Here is a 14,384-nt window from a genome sequence, read left to right as displayed (position 1 = left end):
CTCTCCCTCTCTCCGTTACTCTCAAAGAGAATTTTCTAAAAATGAAATAAAAATTATGTTGAATTAAAAAACGAAGTGTGTTAGATGTGAATAAATGGAGAACTCAAGGTCGTACGGAACTGAATTTTTATTATTGTAGCAGGGCGGCCATCATCTTGCAGGATGACAACTGAGAAGAAAAAAAATATGAGGATTTTACTTTTGCAAAAGCATCGTGCAAGTGGTGTGAAAGCAGGTGTGCGGAGTATAGATTCGCTAAGTGTCCAAAATAGCCCATAACAGTTCCAAGCATAGGGTAGATAAGTAGTTCTACTGTGGGAAGAAAATGATCAGGCAACATTCCAAGGCACACCCAAACATCACACACTGGGGTCAGATCTGCCCTGACTCCAGGCCTATGCACAGCTCTTGCATGTACACAGGAGGTCCTCACTTGGAAGTGTCTCGAAAATAGCCCCCATCTTCTATAGTTTGTATTAAGTACCTTTGAAGCTGAAGAAAAAAGGAAAAAGAAACTTGCCTCAGTCCCTGATCACAAATTACAAAACCCAACTTAAGAATTCTGCTTACAGAATTTCATCTAAAAGCGATCAGAGAAATTACTGCTTTTCTTTCATGGGATATTTAGGTCAAAGAATAAAGAGCATCATATAGGAAAAAAAAAGCACATTTAATTATGAAGACTTTTGATTACTGTCTAAATATTTTTTTCTAAATTTTCAAAAAATTAATTATAATTTCAGATCTATTCTAAATATGAAAATAAAAATCGCATAAATGTTGAAACATACCTGACGAGCTCTCCTTTACTTAAAATCCATGTATTTTTAGCTAACATGGAATGGTTCTATTTATTGTTTAAACAGCATTATCATCAAAATATTCTCATTAAAAAACATTGTGGGAAAAGAACATACTCCTGTGTCCACAGGCATGTATAAATTGTATCTAAAAATCTCATAATTAATCTGAAGGTAAGTGCATCTTACACAGAGTAAACTTCTAAACTACAATAACCTTGAACCTTTCAGGGAAAATCAAGTTCTCTGGTTGAAGAACAAGGTCATTTGAACCAGAGAGTATCACTTTAATACATCCCTCGTAATGCTGGTAGGGGAGATGAAGTGGATATCCTTTTCAAATTCTAAAACAGAGAAGTAGAAAAGTAGACCTCTGTCCTGTCCCTCCTCTTCTTCCTCTTCTTCCTCTACCTTTCCTTCCTCCTCCTCCTTCTTCACCTCTATCTGCTCTCCCTCTGCGTTTTCTGACTCGTTTTCCCTCCCCACTCCCTGCAAAGCCTTGGTTAAGCCAGACTTCTTACCTGACAGTAGTGCCGGGTACTTCTTCGATAGCGCCTCATTTCCTCTCCACTTCATCCCTTGCCTCCTCTTTCTGACTCCTGCAATGACCCCTTTCATCTTGGCTCTCCCCCTCCAAACTCTAAGGGTCATTGAGGGCAACCCCTGTTCCAGTTGCTTGCACTCTCATTCGTTGGGAGACTTAACTTTTTAAAATTTGCAACAGGAAATAGAATATACTTCACACTAGATTCAAATCTTTTTAAGACCTGTGAGTTTATCATGGAAGTAAGTTCAGAGATGAAAATAAAATATCAGGTTGTATTTGACAGCTGGTTGAGTGTGAGAAATTGGATTGCTTGCTTCTTTGAACATTTGCTGGTGTAACTTATGGGTTGTGGGGAATGAAAGTCTTTTAAATATATTTTTTGATTGGATAAGACTGCCCAAAGCAGCTTACAATGTAGTTAATAAATTACCCAGAGTCCATAGCGATCAGATTTTTTCTTCCACAAGTGCTATCCTGTTATTTTACTTGTATTAGAATGATGTAATCTGCATGTTTAAGGTTCTCCTAAAGGAAAACCCCCAGGAGGAAAAGTGCCAGTAAAGAAATCACCTGTTGGATCTACAGACGTATCACCTACTCCAGTAGCACCCCCATCAGCCAAGCCAGGATCTGAGGAATGGGTCTACGTGAATGAACCAATTCCTGAGGTATGGTGCTTTCAACTCAAGCTGTTAGAAACTGTTCTTTCTCCTGTTTATTTTAAGGTCCATACTATCATCTGGAACATCATTTGGCCTTTCATAACTGCTGAAATATACATATGTACTCTCCAAAAAGCTGAGACGATTTTTTTTTAGAGAGTACTTACACTGAATGACATCTCAAATTTTCTCCTCCTTGCTTGAGCTTCTGAGTCATGCTTGGAATTACTATTGAGTGCTGAAATTGGAGAAACAAATGGGTTCTGGGAGGACCAATTTTCTCTCTGAGGACAAGTAGAGACAGTTTCCTGGAAGAATAACTTGTGTCGAACAAGTATCTAGCAAATTCATAGCCTTTCATCCATGACCCAATGCCCATGTCATGATGCTTATAAATGAAGCTTTACCTGTGGCTTTTTAAGAAATAGGAGAGCATTACTGAAGCTAACTCAACCTACAAAAGAGCAGATAGCTACATATTCCCTGGCAGTCTCTGATAGTGACCATAATGTAAGGCAAGGAAGGAGCCCCAGTGGAGCCCTGAGAGCTGCATCCTGTCTGTTGCCCTTGACAACTATAAAACCCAGCTGCCACGTAGGCACTTGTAGTTACATTAACAGACAAAACATCTTAGGAAAAATTACACAGAATTGTTGTTTTTCCTTTAAATCTTTCAAAATGTAAAGAGCTTTAGCAAAGACTAGGTCTGGGTCAGTCGTTCTTCCTTTGCCTGGTAGTCTGAATCTGTTCATCTCAGCAAGGACTATCTGTATCCGTCATGTTGAGCTCAGTCTTGAACTGCAGCAATTGTGCTGTGGCTGCTCTTTGTGAAATTTCCTTGGGAATGTCTGCCATCTCCCTGGTGAGGGCATAACTTCCTTTGGGATGATCAGGGCACGTGAAGCAATTAGCTGCATTTAACACAGATTCAAACACATTGCAGAATTTGTAACAGGTTTTTGGTAGGTTCCTGATGAATTAACCTGTTCTTATTGAGAGTGAAATATTTCAAGGTGAGACCATTAAATAGAATAATTTGGGCCCAGCGCGGTGGCCTAGCAGCTAAAGTCCTCACCTTGAACATGCCGGGATCCCATGGGCATTGAGTCACTGGACGGAAGATCTTCCTCTCTGTTTCTCCTCCTCTCTGTAAAAATCTGACTTTGCAGTGGAAATGAATTCTTTAAAAAAACAAGCAAACAAAAAAAATAAATAAATAGAATAATTTATGGCACCTATAATTGACATCACTCACCCAAACAGAAGCCATGTGTACTTATCTTAGAAGAATATAGAAGGCATTTTGGAGAATGAAATAATATTAGAATATTATTAGGTGAGGAATGGGAGGTAAGAAGTAAAAATACTGAAAGCCAGCCCTTGGCTCTAAAGCCCCCCTTCAAAGAATGGGGACCCTAGAAAACAAGAAGGAACTGATTATAGGAATTGAAATAATAGACATTCGCCTGAGATACGGTTCCAGTTGTCATTATTGATCTGACAATCCGGGTTCGGAGAGGAAACCTGACCATTTGAGGAGAGGGATTCAGTTGGCACCTTGGAGAAGCTGAGAGTCATTCTGCCCCTGAGGCCCCAGGAGAGGAGGGAGGGCAGTCCCTTGGACCTGATGCACTAACGCAGCCAGGCAGCACACTCAGCTCTGGCCTTCATAGAGACCTGCACCCCCAGTGGGATGCCGCAGGAAGGAGCAGAGAAATACATCGCCCAGACTCAAGGGAGTCTCATCCTCTTCTGGGTGCTGAAACTGGACCCACAAGCGTCATGGGAGCCTAAAGAATCTTTCCTCAGGAGGTTGACAGACATAAGACTCTTCTGCCGAAAGTACAAACTTGGCTTAAAGCAAATTCTGATCTATCCCCTAGTGGCCTTACTGATGGTTTCAATAGTTCAAATACAGTAGTTTCCCCTTTCTGTGGGGAACAGTAGTTTCACTTTCTGTGGTTTCAGTTACCTGAGATCAAGTATGATCTGAAAGTGCTATTTCTCTTAACGCTTTCAACAGAGACCACACTGACATCACTTTTATTATGACGGATTATTGGAATTGTTCTGTTCTGTTAGCAACTATTATCAACCTCTTCCCGTGCCTAACTGTAAATTAAACATTATTATAGCTCTGTATGTGAAGCAAAAAAAAAAATTGTATATACAGAGTTCATTACTATCTGTGGTTTCAGGCATCCACTCAGGGCCTTGGATTGTATACTCCACAATAAGGGGATGGTTGCTGTACACAGAAAGCTCTAAGGAGCATCTGAGTTGAGTACTCACCAGTAAAAATGAGCAGTTGGCTGAATGGAAATGATCCGTAGTTTAGCAATTAGTAGTAATAAAGTAGGTTTAATAGTCAAAGAAGAATTTGGCAGAACATCAACAAATATTTTCCTTGGTAATCAGAAAAGCAGTTTTCAGAAGTATAGTCAGACCATAACCTGGACTCCTTCAGATGCTCCTGGTGCATACAGCAGGGTCAGATGAGAGAAACAGCCTGTCACCACACTGAAACCAATATGGCATCAACACCCTGGCTGTCCTCCATCTCAGCACACATTGCTGCCAAGGCAAAGTGTGACAGTTGTGATGGTTCATTTCATAACTCAGTAAATATGTCCTTCAGGCCTATTATGTCTCAGAAACTATCTTAATTACTGAGAAACAGAATTATTAATGAGCAAGACAACCTAATCCCTTACTTCGTGGGATTTCTATTCTAGAGGGCAATACAGACAAGTCAGTGGTTACAGCTACTGACAACAGTGTTATACTGGGAGAGGTACAGAGCATTAAGAGCCTCACAACCATCAGAGGTGATCTTGTCGACTTTCTGGGTAAAGGTAGGATTTCTGGAAGAAATGATATCTGGCTGACACATGAAGAATTATCGGAACAGAATTAGCTGGGATTCGCTAGAGAAGGGGAAATGTCCCTGAAAATTCCTGAAGTTGTTGTAGTTTCAGCCTGAGCTTCTCCCTTTGTAGAGTCTCTTGTACTTCAGTTGTTCAAAAGAATTTTCATTTTAAAATAATGATTACTGTGCATTACCATTTAACAGGAAATACCTTCATTTTTGGTACCTTACTGGGAACTAATAGAAAATTCTTACATAAACACCATCAAAACCATCCTTAGGCATCTGAGAGAAGACCAGCATGATGTACTTACATACTTATATGAAATTACGTGAGTAACATTTCCAAGATCATAATTTTAGAGTTTGAGAGAATAACATGTTAGATCTATCTCATTCTCTTGATGCCTTACAGAACAAGTTTCCAGGAGTTTCTAAGGCGTCCCGATCACAAGCAAGACTTTGTGGCTCAGTGGCAGGCCGATTTCAACTCCTTTCCTGATGACTTGTGGGAAGATGAGGAAACAAAGGCTGAACTCCACCAAAGAGTGAATGTAAGACAATCTGTGAGCTGCTGTCACCACACTTTGGTATCTGGTCCTACAGAACTCCAATTCATTCCTCCTCATACCTTCAGGAGACATGTGGATGAGGAAGGAAAAGGTTTTAACTTTTAACCAGCTGACTTTGACGAGTTACGAAACTCCAGTTTCATAATATGTATTGTGGATGATATGACTTCTTCCTTTTTTACAGCTGAATAATGTTCACGTGTGTATGTGTGAGTGTGTGTGCACCCCACTTCATCCATCTGATGGTGGACATCTTGGTTGATTTCATGTTTTTTCCTCCTTTGACTACTGTGAACAGTGCTGCTGTATGGGTGGAGCAGGCATCTCAATGCAATGAGTTTAAGTCTTTTACAGGTATATACTCAGTAGTGGAAAAACAAATACTACATGCTCTCTGTAAATCTGCAGTAACACCATACCTGACAGATTTTAGACAAAGTATTTTCACACATCCATGAGTGGATATCATCTTGGTGCTTTAGAAAAGGGCTGTGCTGGTCAAGGCTGTACAAGAAATCTCTAACTTTTTGCGTTTCCTGTGTCATGTCCTGCCATTACCTGAAGTGTAGGCAACAGTCAAATCTGATTTTATTCCAATATATGTTTGTGCAATAAAAACATTGTCAAATTCTGCCCAATAATTCATTAATATATCCAGTAATTGTTTATTGAGCACCTTTCAAGGTTCTGCCACTGTTTATAAAGGGCTGGGTATCCAGCCACGAGCAAAAAACATCTGTGACTGCACAATGCTCACATTCTGGTGGCCAAAAGATGGAATAAGCAGTGACCAAGAGGAAAAAATGTAATAGACATGTCATTTTCAGGAAGAGTTAGGTGATGAGCAAGAAAGCAATAAAAGGAGAAAAAGGACATTTAATGTGCCATTTTTTTAATCATCGTGTTTGTGGAAAGTTCTACTGAGAAAATGATATTGAACAGATCTAATTCGGAAGTGATGGAGTGAGCCAGGGAGATGTCTGAAGGAAGGATCCATTGGGTATGGGGAAGCAGGGGCAAAGCACCTGGAAGGGGAGGCAGTGTGGTATGTGGAAGATCAGAAAGGAGACTGATGTGTTGGAGCCAAGTGTGCGTGGACAGCGGGTTTGGTGATGAGATCTTGGGGCTCAGGTTATGTTAAAGCTTGGAAGTTATCATCACAGTATTGACATTCAAATAACAATGGCTTTGTTGGCTTCTGATTTCAGAAGTTTATAATGTGGTGAAAATAGCAAGAAAATCATCAGGAAGAGTATTTTAGGAAACCATCATGGTAGCTTGAGTGATGCGGCAGATGTTGGAGGATTTAACACAGGAGGTATTCAAATGTCTTGGTGAACCTGAGCTGCCTTACCTGTTCTTAAATATTCTTCTATCAGTAATTAACAAGTAGGCAAATTCTAAAATCTGTAGATTCTTTCTCTTTTCTATTCATCCACAAGCTGACCCCTTTATACATCTTTTTCCTATTTATTACTCAGTTGGCTGCTTGGACAGTATTAAGATTGTGATAGTTAACATTCCTTATTTGTGATTTTTTTTTCCTAATTCCAAAGGTACCATGTGTCCATTGTAGACAAGTTAGGTAATCAACAGTGACAAAATCTAAAATGATAAATTAGTAATCCTACTTCTAATAGTTAACTTTACTACTATATTACTGCATATCTTCACATATTTCCGTATTGTTTTTATGAAAATGTGACTTCAGAATGTTTTATGGCATTCTTTTTTTTTTTACTTGTAGAACATGTTTCCTTTTCCTATAAAAATTCAGCTGTAACCTTCCTAAGACCAAAAGATATCATTAGTGTACTATGTCATAATCTAACGTATTTTCTTGTAATTGCTGTTTCATTAACAAATTTTGTTGAGTACCATCTTAATCTTGAAAATTATACAATGGAAATTCAATCATCTAAATATTGATTTGTAATTATTTTTGAACCAATGTCTTTTAAAAATGGAAATTACTGAATCTAAGATGAGGCTTGTTTTTAATATTTTTGAGACATTATAAATTTTAAAATTTGTGCATCATAAATGTGTAAATATAACTTCCAGTAAGAGATGAGTATAACACAAATTAGATTCATCTTCTTGATTAATCTTTCCCTTATTTTAAATGGATGAGATATGAATGTCTTTCTGTCGTTCACATTTCTGGCTTCTGTAAGTATAAATAATGATCATCTGTTTTCTTCCTCCTGAAACCTGTTGCGATTTCCGCCCATTTTTCCTGTTTTAGTGTGCTGTTATTTACTTCTAATCTCTGTTTATGTACTGACAATATAAAAGCCCCTGTTAATCATATGTTATAAGTATACTCTCAGCACTGAGCATGTGCTAGGTACCAGCACTGCTTGTTTTCATTCCAACACAACCCTCTGAAGTAGGATTTAGTGATGCTCCCATTTTGTAATTGAAGAAATATTGTAAAGAAGTCAACATAAGAAGTGTCAGCATTGAGATCTGTGTTCAAGTAGCCTGATTTCACCTTTACAATGCTCCTCTGGTACAACATTATTTGACACTGAAAGAATAGTAATTGATACTTCACTGTTTCTTATACCTGTGTATGGTGTGCCCTCCAAAAATACTTGTTTATCTTAAATTCAACTCTTATCTAATTTCAGTCTTGTGAACCTTGGTTTATTTTTTTGTGTGTGTGTGTTCACTTCACACAAGTTTTTGTATTTAACCAGTCTGTGTCATGTCATTTTGTTTGAGTCTCTTGCAAGCAGCATATGAATTAAATTCAAGCTTTTGACCCTGCTTTACATTTGTACAAATGCTCATTTTTTCATGATTTTCTTTATCCAACCTTAACTAACAGCCATAAGTCTTTCTTAAACAAAACCCACTTCTGTTTATTTGGGAATATTTAGTAATCCTCTAATTCTTGCTAGAGTGTGAAAACTACTGATGGTTCTGAATAATAAACCCTCATTAATTAAACTCTTAAATAATATTCTAAGTCCCTAATAATATTCTTTGCTCTTGAATTCATTCATCCAAATCCCACGAAGTTAATGGAAAAAAAAATGACATTGCATTGTTCTCATTCTGCCCATTAGAAAACTGAGCAGTAGAGATGATGGTGCTTGCAAGGGTTTCACCGTCAATCAGCAACAGGATAAGAACCAGAATCAGGAAATCCACATTCCTGCTTCTACCCTTTTCCTCTGCTCTGTCCTTCCCTGTCATTTAAAGTGGCCAGTAGCTGTGCTGGAACGTCATATTGGAGAACCAGTTGGAGCCAGAGCTGTTATTCCGTTAATCCGTCCCTGCTAATGCGCCTGGAAACAGGACGAGGTGACCCAAGTGTTTCAGTCCCTGTCACACAACTACAAGAACCAGATGGACTTCCTGACTCTTGTCCTATGCCTGGGCTTGTCTCTGGTGGTTGTGGTCATATAAGGAGTGAGCCAGAAGATGAAAGATCTATTTCTCTTTATTTACTCTGTCTGTCGAGGTATCATTTTTTTAAGAAAAGATAAAAATATTTGATAATTACAAGTCAGTGCATATTGAATGCTGGGCAGAACTTTTAGAGAAGCACCGTGGAACCATCAAAATCATTTCTAAAATGACGGTGGTTTGTTCTAATGCCTAGTAAATGGCTGTACAAACGACCTGTGATATTTTCATTCTATGTGCAGCCTCCACAAGGTAGCAATCCAAAATGTTAAGGTAAGAATTTAAGCATTGGGGCCCAGTGCGGTAGCGTAATGGTTAAGGTCATCTCCTTGAACGTGCTGGGATTCATATGGGCGCTAGTTCTAATCCTGGCAGCCCTGCCTCCCATCCAACTCTCTGCTTGTGGCCTGGGAAAGCAGTCGAGGATGGCCTGGGACCCTGCACTCGCATGGGAGACCTGGAAAGAAGTTCCTGGCTCCTGGCTTTGGATTAGCGCTGCGCCGGCCGTTGCAGCCACTTGGGGAGTGAACCAACAGAAAAAATATCTTTCCCTCTGTCTCTCCTTCTCTCTGAATATCTGCCTTTCCAATAAAAATAAATAAATCTTAAAATAAATAAATAAATCTTTTTTAAAAAAGAATTTAAGCACTAAGTTTTCCATGAACAGAATTAAAGAAATAAAACCCACTTATAATAATTACAATTACACTGCTTGAATGTAATTTACTGGCTCCACCTGTTTGAAACCATAGACAAATTACTTCCCCTCTCTGTGCCCCAACTGTCTCATGAGAAGTCTGCTTATTATGGGAACTAGGGGGTAATCAGTGTAAAGCACTTAACATTTTATATAACACACCATAAATGTTCAGTGAATATTGTTGCAACAAGTGTCAAATTTAATTGAACTGTACTCAAATGTATTTTATTAATTCTGCATTTTTATTAGACATTTAATTGTTATAAGTAAGAGTTATAATCAATTGAGAAAATGCTGTGTGAATGCTTTATGTCTACAAATTTAGGATCTGATGAGAGGCAGGGCCGGAATCTTGAGAATACTTCTTTACTGTTAGTTCAATAAAATAAAAGATCATTTTGGGGCCATTCTGTTAAACTCAGACTTTTTTCTGTAGAGATATGTTCCAGCAGCGTAATCTGTAGCAAGGCTACACCCTTGGCTATGCCCTTGTGTATTTTTTTTCTACCAAAAATAACCATTTCCCAAAAAATTCACTGAAAGAACTTTTTTAACCAAAGAATTGGGGGGCAGATAAAATACAAGGGTCATAATTACATGTGATTGAAGCGACTGGAGGGGATTTGAGGCAGACAAGGTCATTTGGCCTGGTGCATGAGTCTTTAGATAAGTAAAGGCCTGATAGATGGCAAGCAAAATAAATATTGGCCAAATGAGTGCATCGGGTTTAAATTTCCTTTAGGGGTATTTTGTTGTTGTTGTTGTTGCTTGCTTGTTTGTTTGTTTTCGAGTAGTAACACGTTTTAGTTTTATTGCATGCAAGTAATCCCAGCCTTGATTCTAAAGCACAGCTGTGTGGCTTCCATTTCTCTTCAGGATTTAAGAGACCGCCTATGGGACATCTGTGATGCCAGGAAGGAAGAGGCTGAGCTCGAGCGGCTGGATATCATCAACCAGAACTGGCTGCAGGACTCGCTGGGAATAACGATGAACCACTTCTTTTCACTGATGCAGGTGAGAGCAGCCAACCAGGAGATGGAGCAGCCGTGGCTGGTGTAACATATCCTGGGATCATCAAGGGTCTGTCCGAGGCCCATTTGCTTAAAGCACTCTGCCTGGTATGCATGCTCCAGTTAGCCAAGAAAAGTCACTTAAAATAAATTAGTCTGGTCCAGGCCATTCTCCCACACTGGGAGCATCCCAAGGAGCCATTCACCAGCTCTGCTTCCAAGTGGCCTAGCTGCGTAGAGATAGATACAGAGACGGTTTGTGCAGCGGTATTATTGTCTGTCTGCTCAGTCTCTCCCAACAGAAGACCAGAAAAACAGCTTGGATGAGGTCAGACCTGGCAGGTGTTTGATTCCTAAATATAAGACATTTTATGGTACATGACTGGAAAAACACACCATTGACAGGACAATCTGATGAATTTACATCGATAGTCTGCTACCTAAGAAATTCACATAGGACAAAATGAGAAGACAGGTGTCTATTCTATAGTGATACAGGGAAGAGTACACAGTCCAGGTCTTGTGTCCAGAGAACATTCAGATCCTAGCTGTGTCAAAGAGCTAAAAAGTTTTGGAAAACTGGGTGGGAAGAATTCCAAAAGTTGAAGTAATGGCTGACATGCACAACCTGAGACATTGCATCTATTGCAATCTTGTTACAGAAAGGAGAGGCATAGGGATATCCTAGGAATAAACTATTTAGTGAAATGTACTCCATAAGCAGAAATTTTCCACATATACCCAATGCTTTCTCAGTTTCCAGATAATTAATTTCTACACTAAATGTTCTAAAACTATTTACTGCTCACAGGTTCTTCTCTGGGAATTATGTACACAGCATCTTGTTCTTTCTGGGATATTAACATTCTCATTTGCTGTTAAAGGCAGAACTGAACCGCTTCCAAGACACAAAGAGACTCCTTCAAGATTATTACAGGGCAATGGAACACAAAATTCCAATAGATGACAACAAGAGATTCACGCGGATCCCATTGATCCGACTGGATAGTAAAGACGCTTCAGAAAACCAGCTTCGGTAAGGCAGGCCTGGCTGTCATGGCAGGCTCTACTTGTTGTAAACATAAAGCTTCATGATTTTAAGTTGGTCACCACCAGTTAAAATAATATTCCTCCATATGCAAATCTGAAACTCCATAAAATCTGTAGTCACTGAACATTTTCTCTAACTCTGGTATGTCATTACTTCAAGACTACTAGTACACATCATATGTTCCATTCATAGTGAATATTTACTCAATTTGCTGTGGAAATGTTTTATAGTTTTATTGCAGAGTGCTTACACAGACACTGCTGGGATCTCAACAGATGTGTGGAAAATATAAACTCCGGCATGATTTTGACTCCTAAAATGTCCACAGAGGGATTATGAAACTCTTTGGCTTTTATGAAAAGACCCAAGCATGGGTGTGTGTTTACGTGTGTGTGTGTTGGAGAAAGAGAGAGAGAGAGAGAGAGAGAGAGAGAGAGAGCGCACAAGCGAGCAAGCCAATATGTAAATGAAAATAAAAGGGACTATGAACTTCTTTCATGGGTGAGGAAATCGAGAAACAACAAAGTCTCAGTCATATGAAAAAATTAGACTGAAAAAATTATTGTCTAACAGATTTCTGCTAGCAAGAAAATGAACTTGGTCATTGCAGGTTTTCTGGGATTTTCTTCAAAACAAGTTGAATACTTCCATACAAATTGAAAGCTTGTATTTTCAACTTGATAAATAGTATATAACATAAAATGTTCTAAATAAATATTTCTATTAGTATAAAGGGCTGGTGGAGAAAGGGCAAAATGCCAAACTCTGAGAACTATGCACACATAGGAAAATGACATCAAGCCACTGTTGTGATGTAGTAGGTTACTACACCGGCCATTACAGCCACTTGGGGAGTGAACCAGCGGATGGAAGATCTTTCTCTCCTCTCTGCCTCTCCTCTCCTCTCTGTAAATCTGCCTTTCCAAGAAAAATAAACATTTTTTAAAAGAAATTTGAAGAGAAAAAAGGAAAATCTCTTCGATGAATGGGTTTGGGATTGGTAGTAATTCCTGTGATGTGGATTCTAAATATCAAAGATTAAAGAATTAAAACTAAGAAAATTAGTTGAAACAAATGAAATTGGAATTAGAATTCTTAAAACTAAATGAATTGATTAAAACTAAGTTACAAAAACTAAACTGAGTACTTAAAATACTGTTTTTCTTTTCAATGCCATTAAGAAATCATTCAAAAATAGACTGAAGCTATGAAGAGGGTTGCAAAGGAAAAAGCTATATTTAAAAAATAATATAAGGGCATGAATGTTAAATTTAAATTCCTAAGATGAGCTGCATATTTTATATTGAAAGTAGTGTACTAGTTTTGTTTTACAAGCCTGTTCATTCAATACAGGTGACAGCAATGTACAAACTAAGTATAGGGTAGTGAACCTGCTTTGAGGTCAGAAAGATCTGGCTTTAATTGTGAGTCTGTCCCTTATAATTACTGTATGTAATCAAATTAAAATACTTTTTCTAGTCAAATCCATCCAGGTCTTCTAAGCCTCAGTTTCTTATGTATGAGGTAGGATTGTTCTATGAAGGTTACAGAAAATAAACCATGTCTGGCCATCAGTAGACTTTCTAGCTAGATTGAGCAACCCTCAACAAATGTAGAGTGTTATTACTCAGACGCAGAATTTGTGAGTCTCCATATTATTGCTTGGTCGTTTGAGGAGGTCTTGATGCAGTAGGGTTATGCCACGATCTGCTACCCACTTCTTCCATTGTCTTCTTTACTTAGTCTCATCATATCCCTGTCAGAGGTCCATGTGTACTTACACAAAAGGAAACGTGTATACCCTCTTTTGAATACCAATAAAGGAGAAATGTTCAGCCAGCTACTGAAACAGAACCATAAAATTAAAGATAATACAAATTTCCAAAGGCAACGTGAACCGTCACAGTCAACCGAAGCAGCCACGTTTCATTGCCTAGAGTGGCAGTGCATTCTGTCTCTAGCACAAAAGAGCAAGTCAGACGTAATAGAGATGCTATCCACATGACTTAGGAGAATGCAACTGGCCAACAACAGATTATTTTCTGCAAAACAACTCTGCACCCGTCTCAAGCTCAGATCACTTTTGTGGCTATCTACTGGAACTATCAATCAGCAATCAACCACCAGTTTGTCCCCTGTATGTGACAGGTGTAAGGACAAACCCCAAATTAAATGTCTTCACATAGCTAATCTATTTTACTCTTTCCAACAACTTATAACAAAAATGATGTAATTCACTGATGTAGTGTTCATAACAATAGTACTAGTTACTTGATACTGAATAATTGATACTGAATGTTATTATGTTATTCTAGGAGGAATAAAGCTTCAGAAAGTCAGGTAACTTTCCCAAGCTCATATTCATCCACAATAACAAGTTTACTTAGACTGAGAATTTTTTTTTTCTCCAGTGAATGAATTCTAAGCCCATTTTCTTTTTCTAAATTATATGCCTTCATTGGCATCATGCATAGCAAGGTGTTCAGAAATGCATGTTGTACAGTGTTAAATCTCCTGGAATGGCCAGTAAGTTCCTTTATTTCAACTTACTGACCATACAGATTACAGCTGAGCTGAACTGACCGTGACTTAGCATCAATTGAGTACAAAAATGTAATTTATACATAGACAAGTAGTGGATTCTCAATGCACTGTAAAATTTCCAGCACTGTTAGAATGTGTTTCAAATTAGAATGTGTCAAATATTGCACAACAGGTCCTATCAGGCGTAGTTCTCAGTTGCGATCTCTGGA

General features: G+C 38.5%; 1 protein-coding gene across 3 annotated transcripts in view; it reads left to right on the top strand.

Moving 5' to 3' along the window:
- The window catches only part of SPEF2 (sperm flagellar 2), a 139,731-nt gene that overhangs the window by 79,480 nt on the left and 45,867 nt on the right, over positions 1 to 14,384 (top strand). For 2 of the 3 annotated variants that reach the window (XM_058680011.1, XM_058680010.1), the window contains exons 18-22: positions 1,867 to 2,015; positions 5,083 to 5,210; positions 5,294 to 5,432; positions 10,447 to 10,584; positions 11,465 to 11,616. In XM_058680011.1, coding sequence (XP_058535994.1) covers positions 1,867 to 2,015; positions 5,083 to 5,210; positions 5,294 to 5,432; positions 10,447 to 10,584; positions 11,465 to 11,616 — 706 coding nt within the window. Of the gene's footprint in view, positions 1 to 1,842; positions 2,016 to 5,082; positions 5,211 to 5,293; positions 5,433 to 10,446; positions 10,585 to 11,464; positions 11,617 to 14,384 lie in introns of those variants that run through there. The other variant, XM_058680012.1, reaches the window with a different exon arrangement.

This window comes from Ochotona princeps, chromosome 23, assembly GCF_030435755.1.
Source record: "Ochotona princeps isolate mOchPri1 chromosome 23, mOchPri1.hap1, whole genome shotgun sequence".
Classification (NCBI taxonomy): Eukaryota; Metazoa; Chordata; class Mammalia; order Lagomorpha; family Ochotonidae; genus Ochotona; species Ochotona princeps.
The sequence above is the reverse complement of the archived record's forward strand: the minus strand, read 5'-3'. Positions and strand labels throughout refer to the sequence as shown.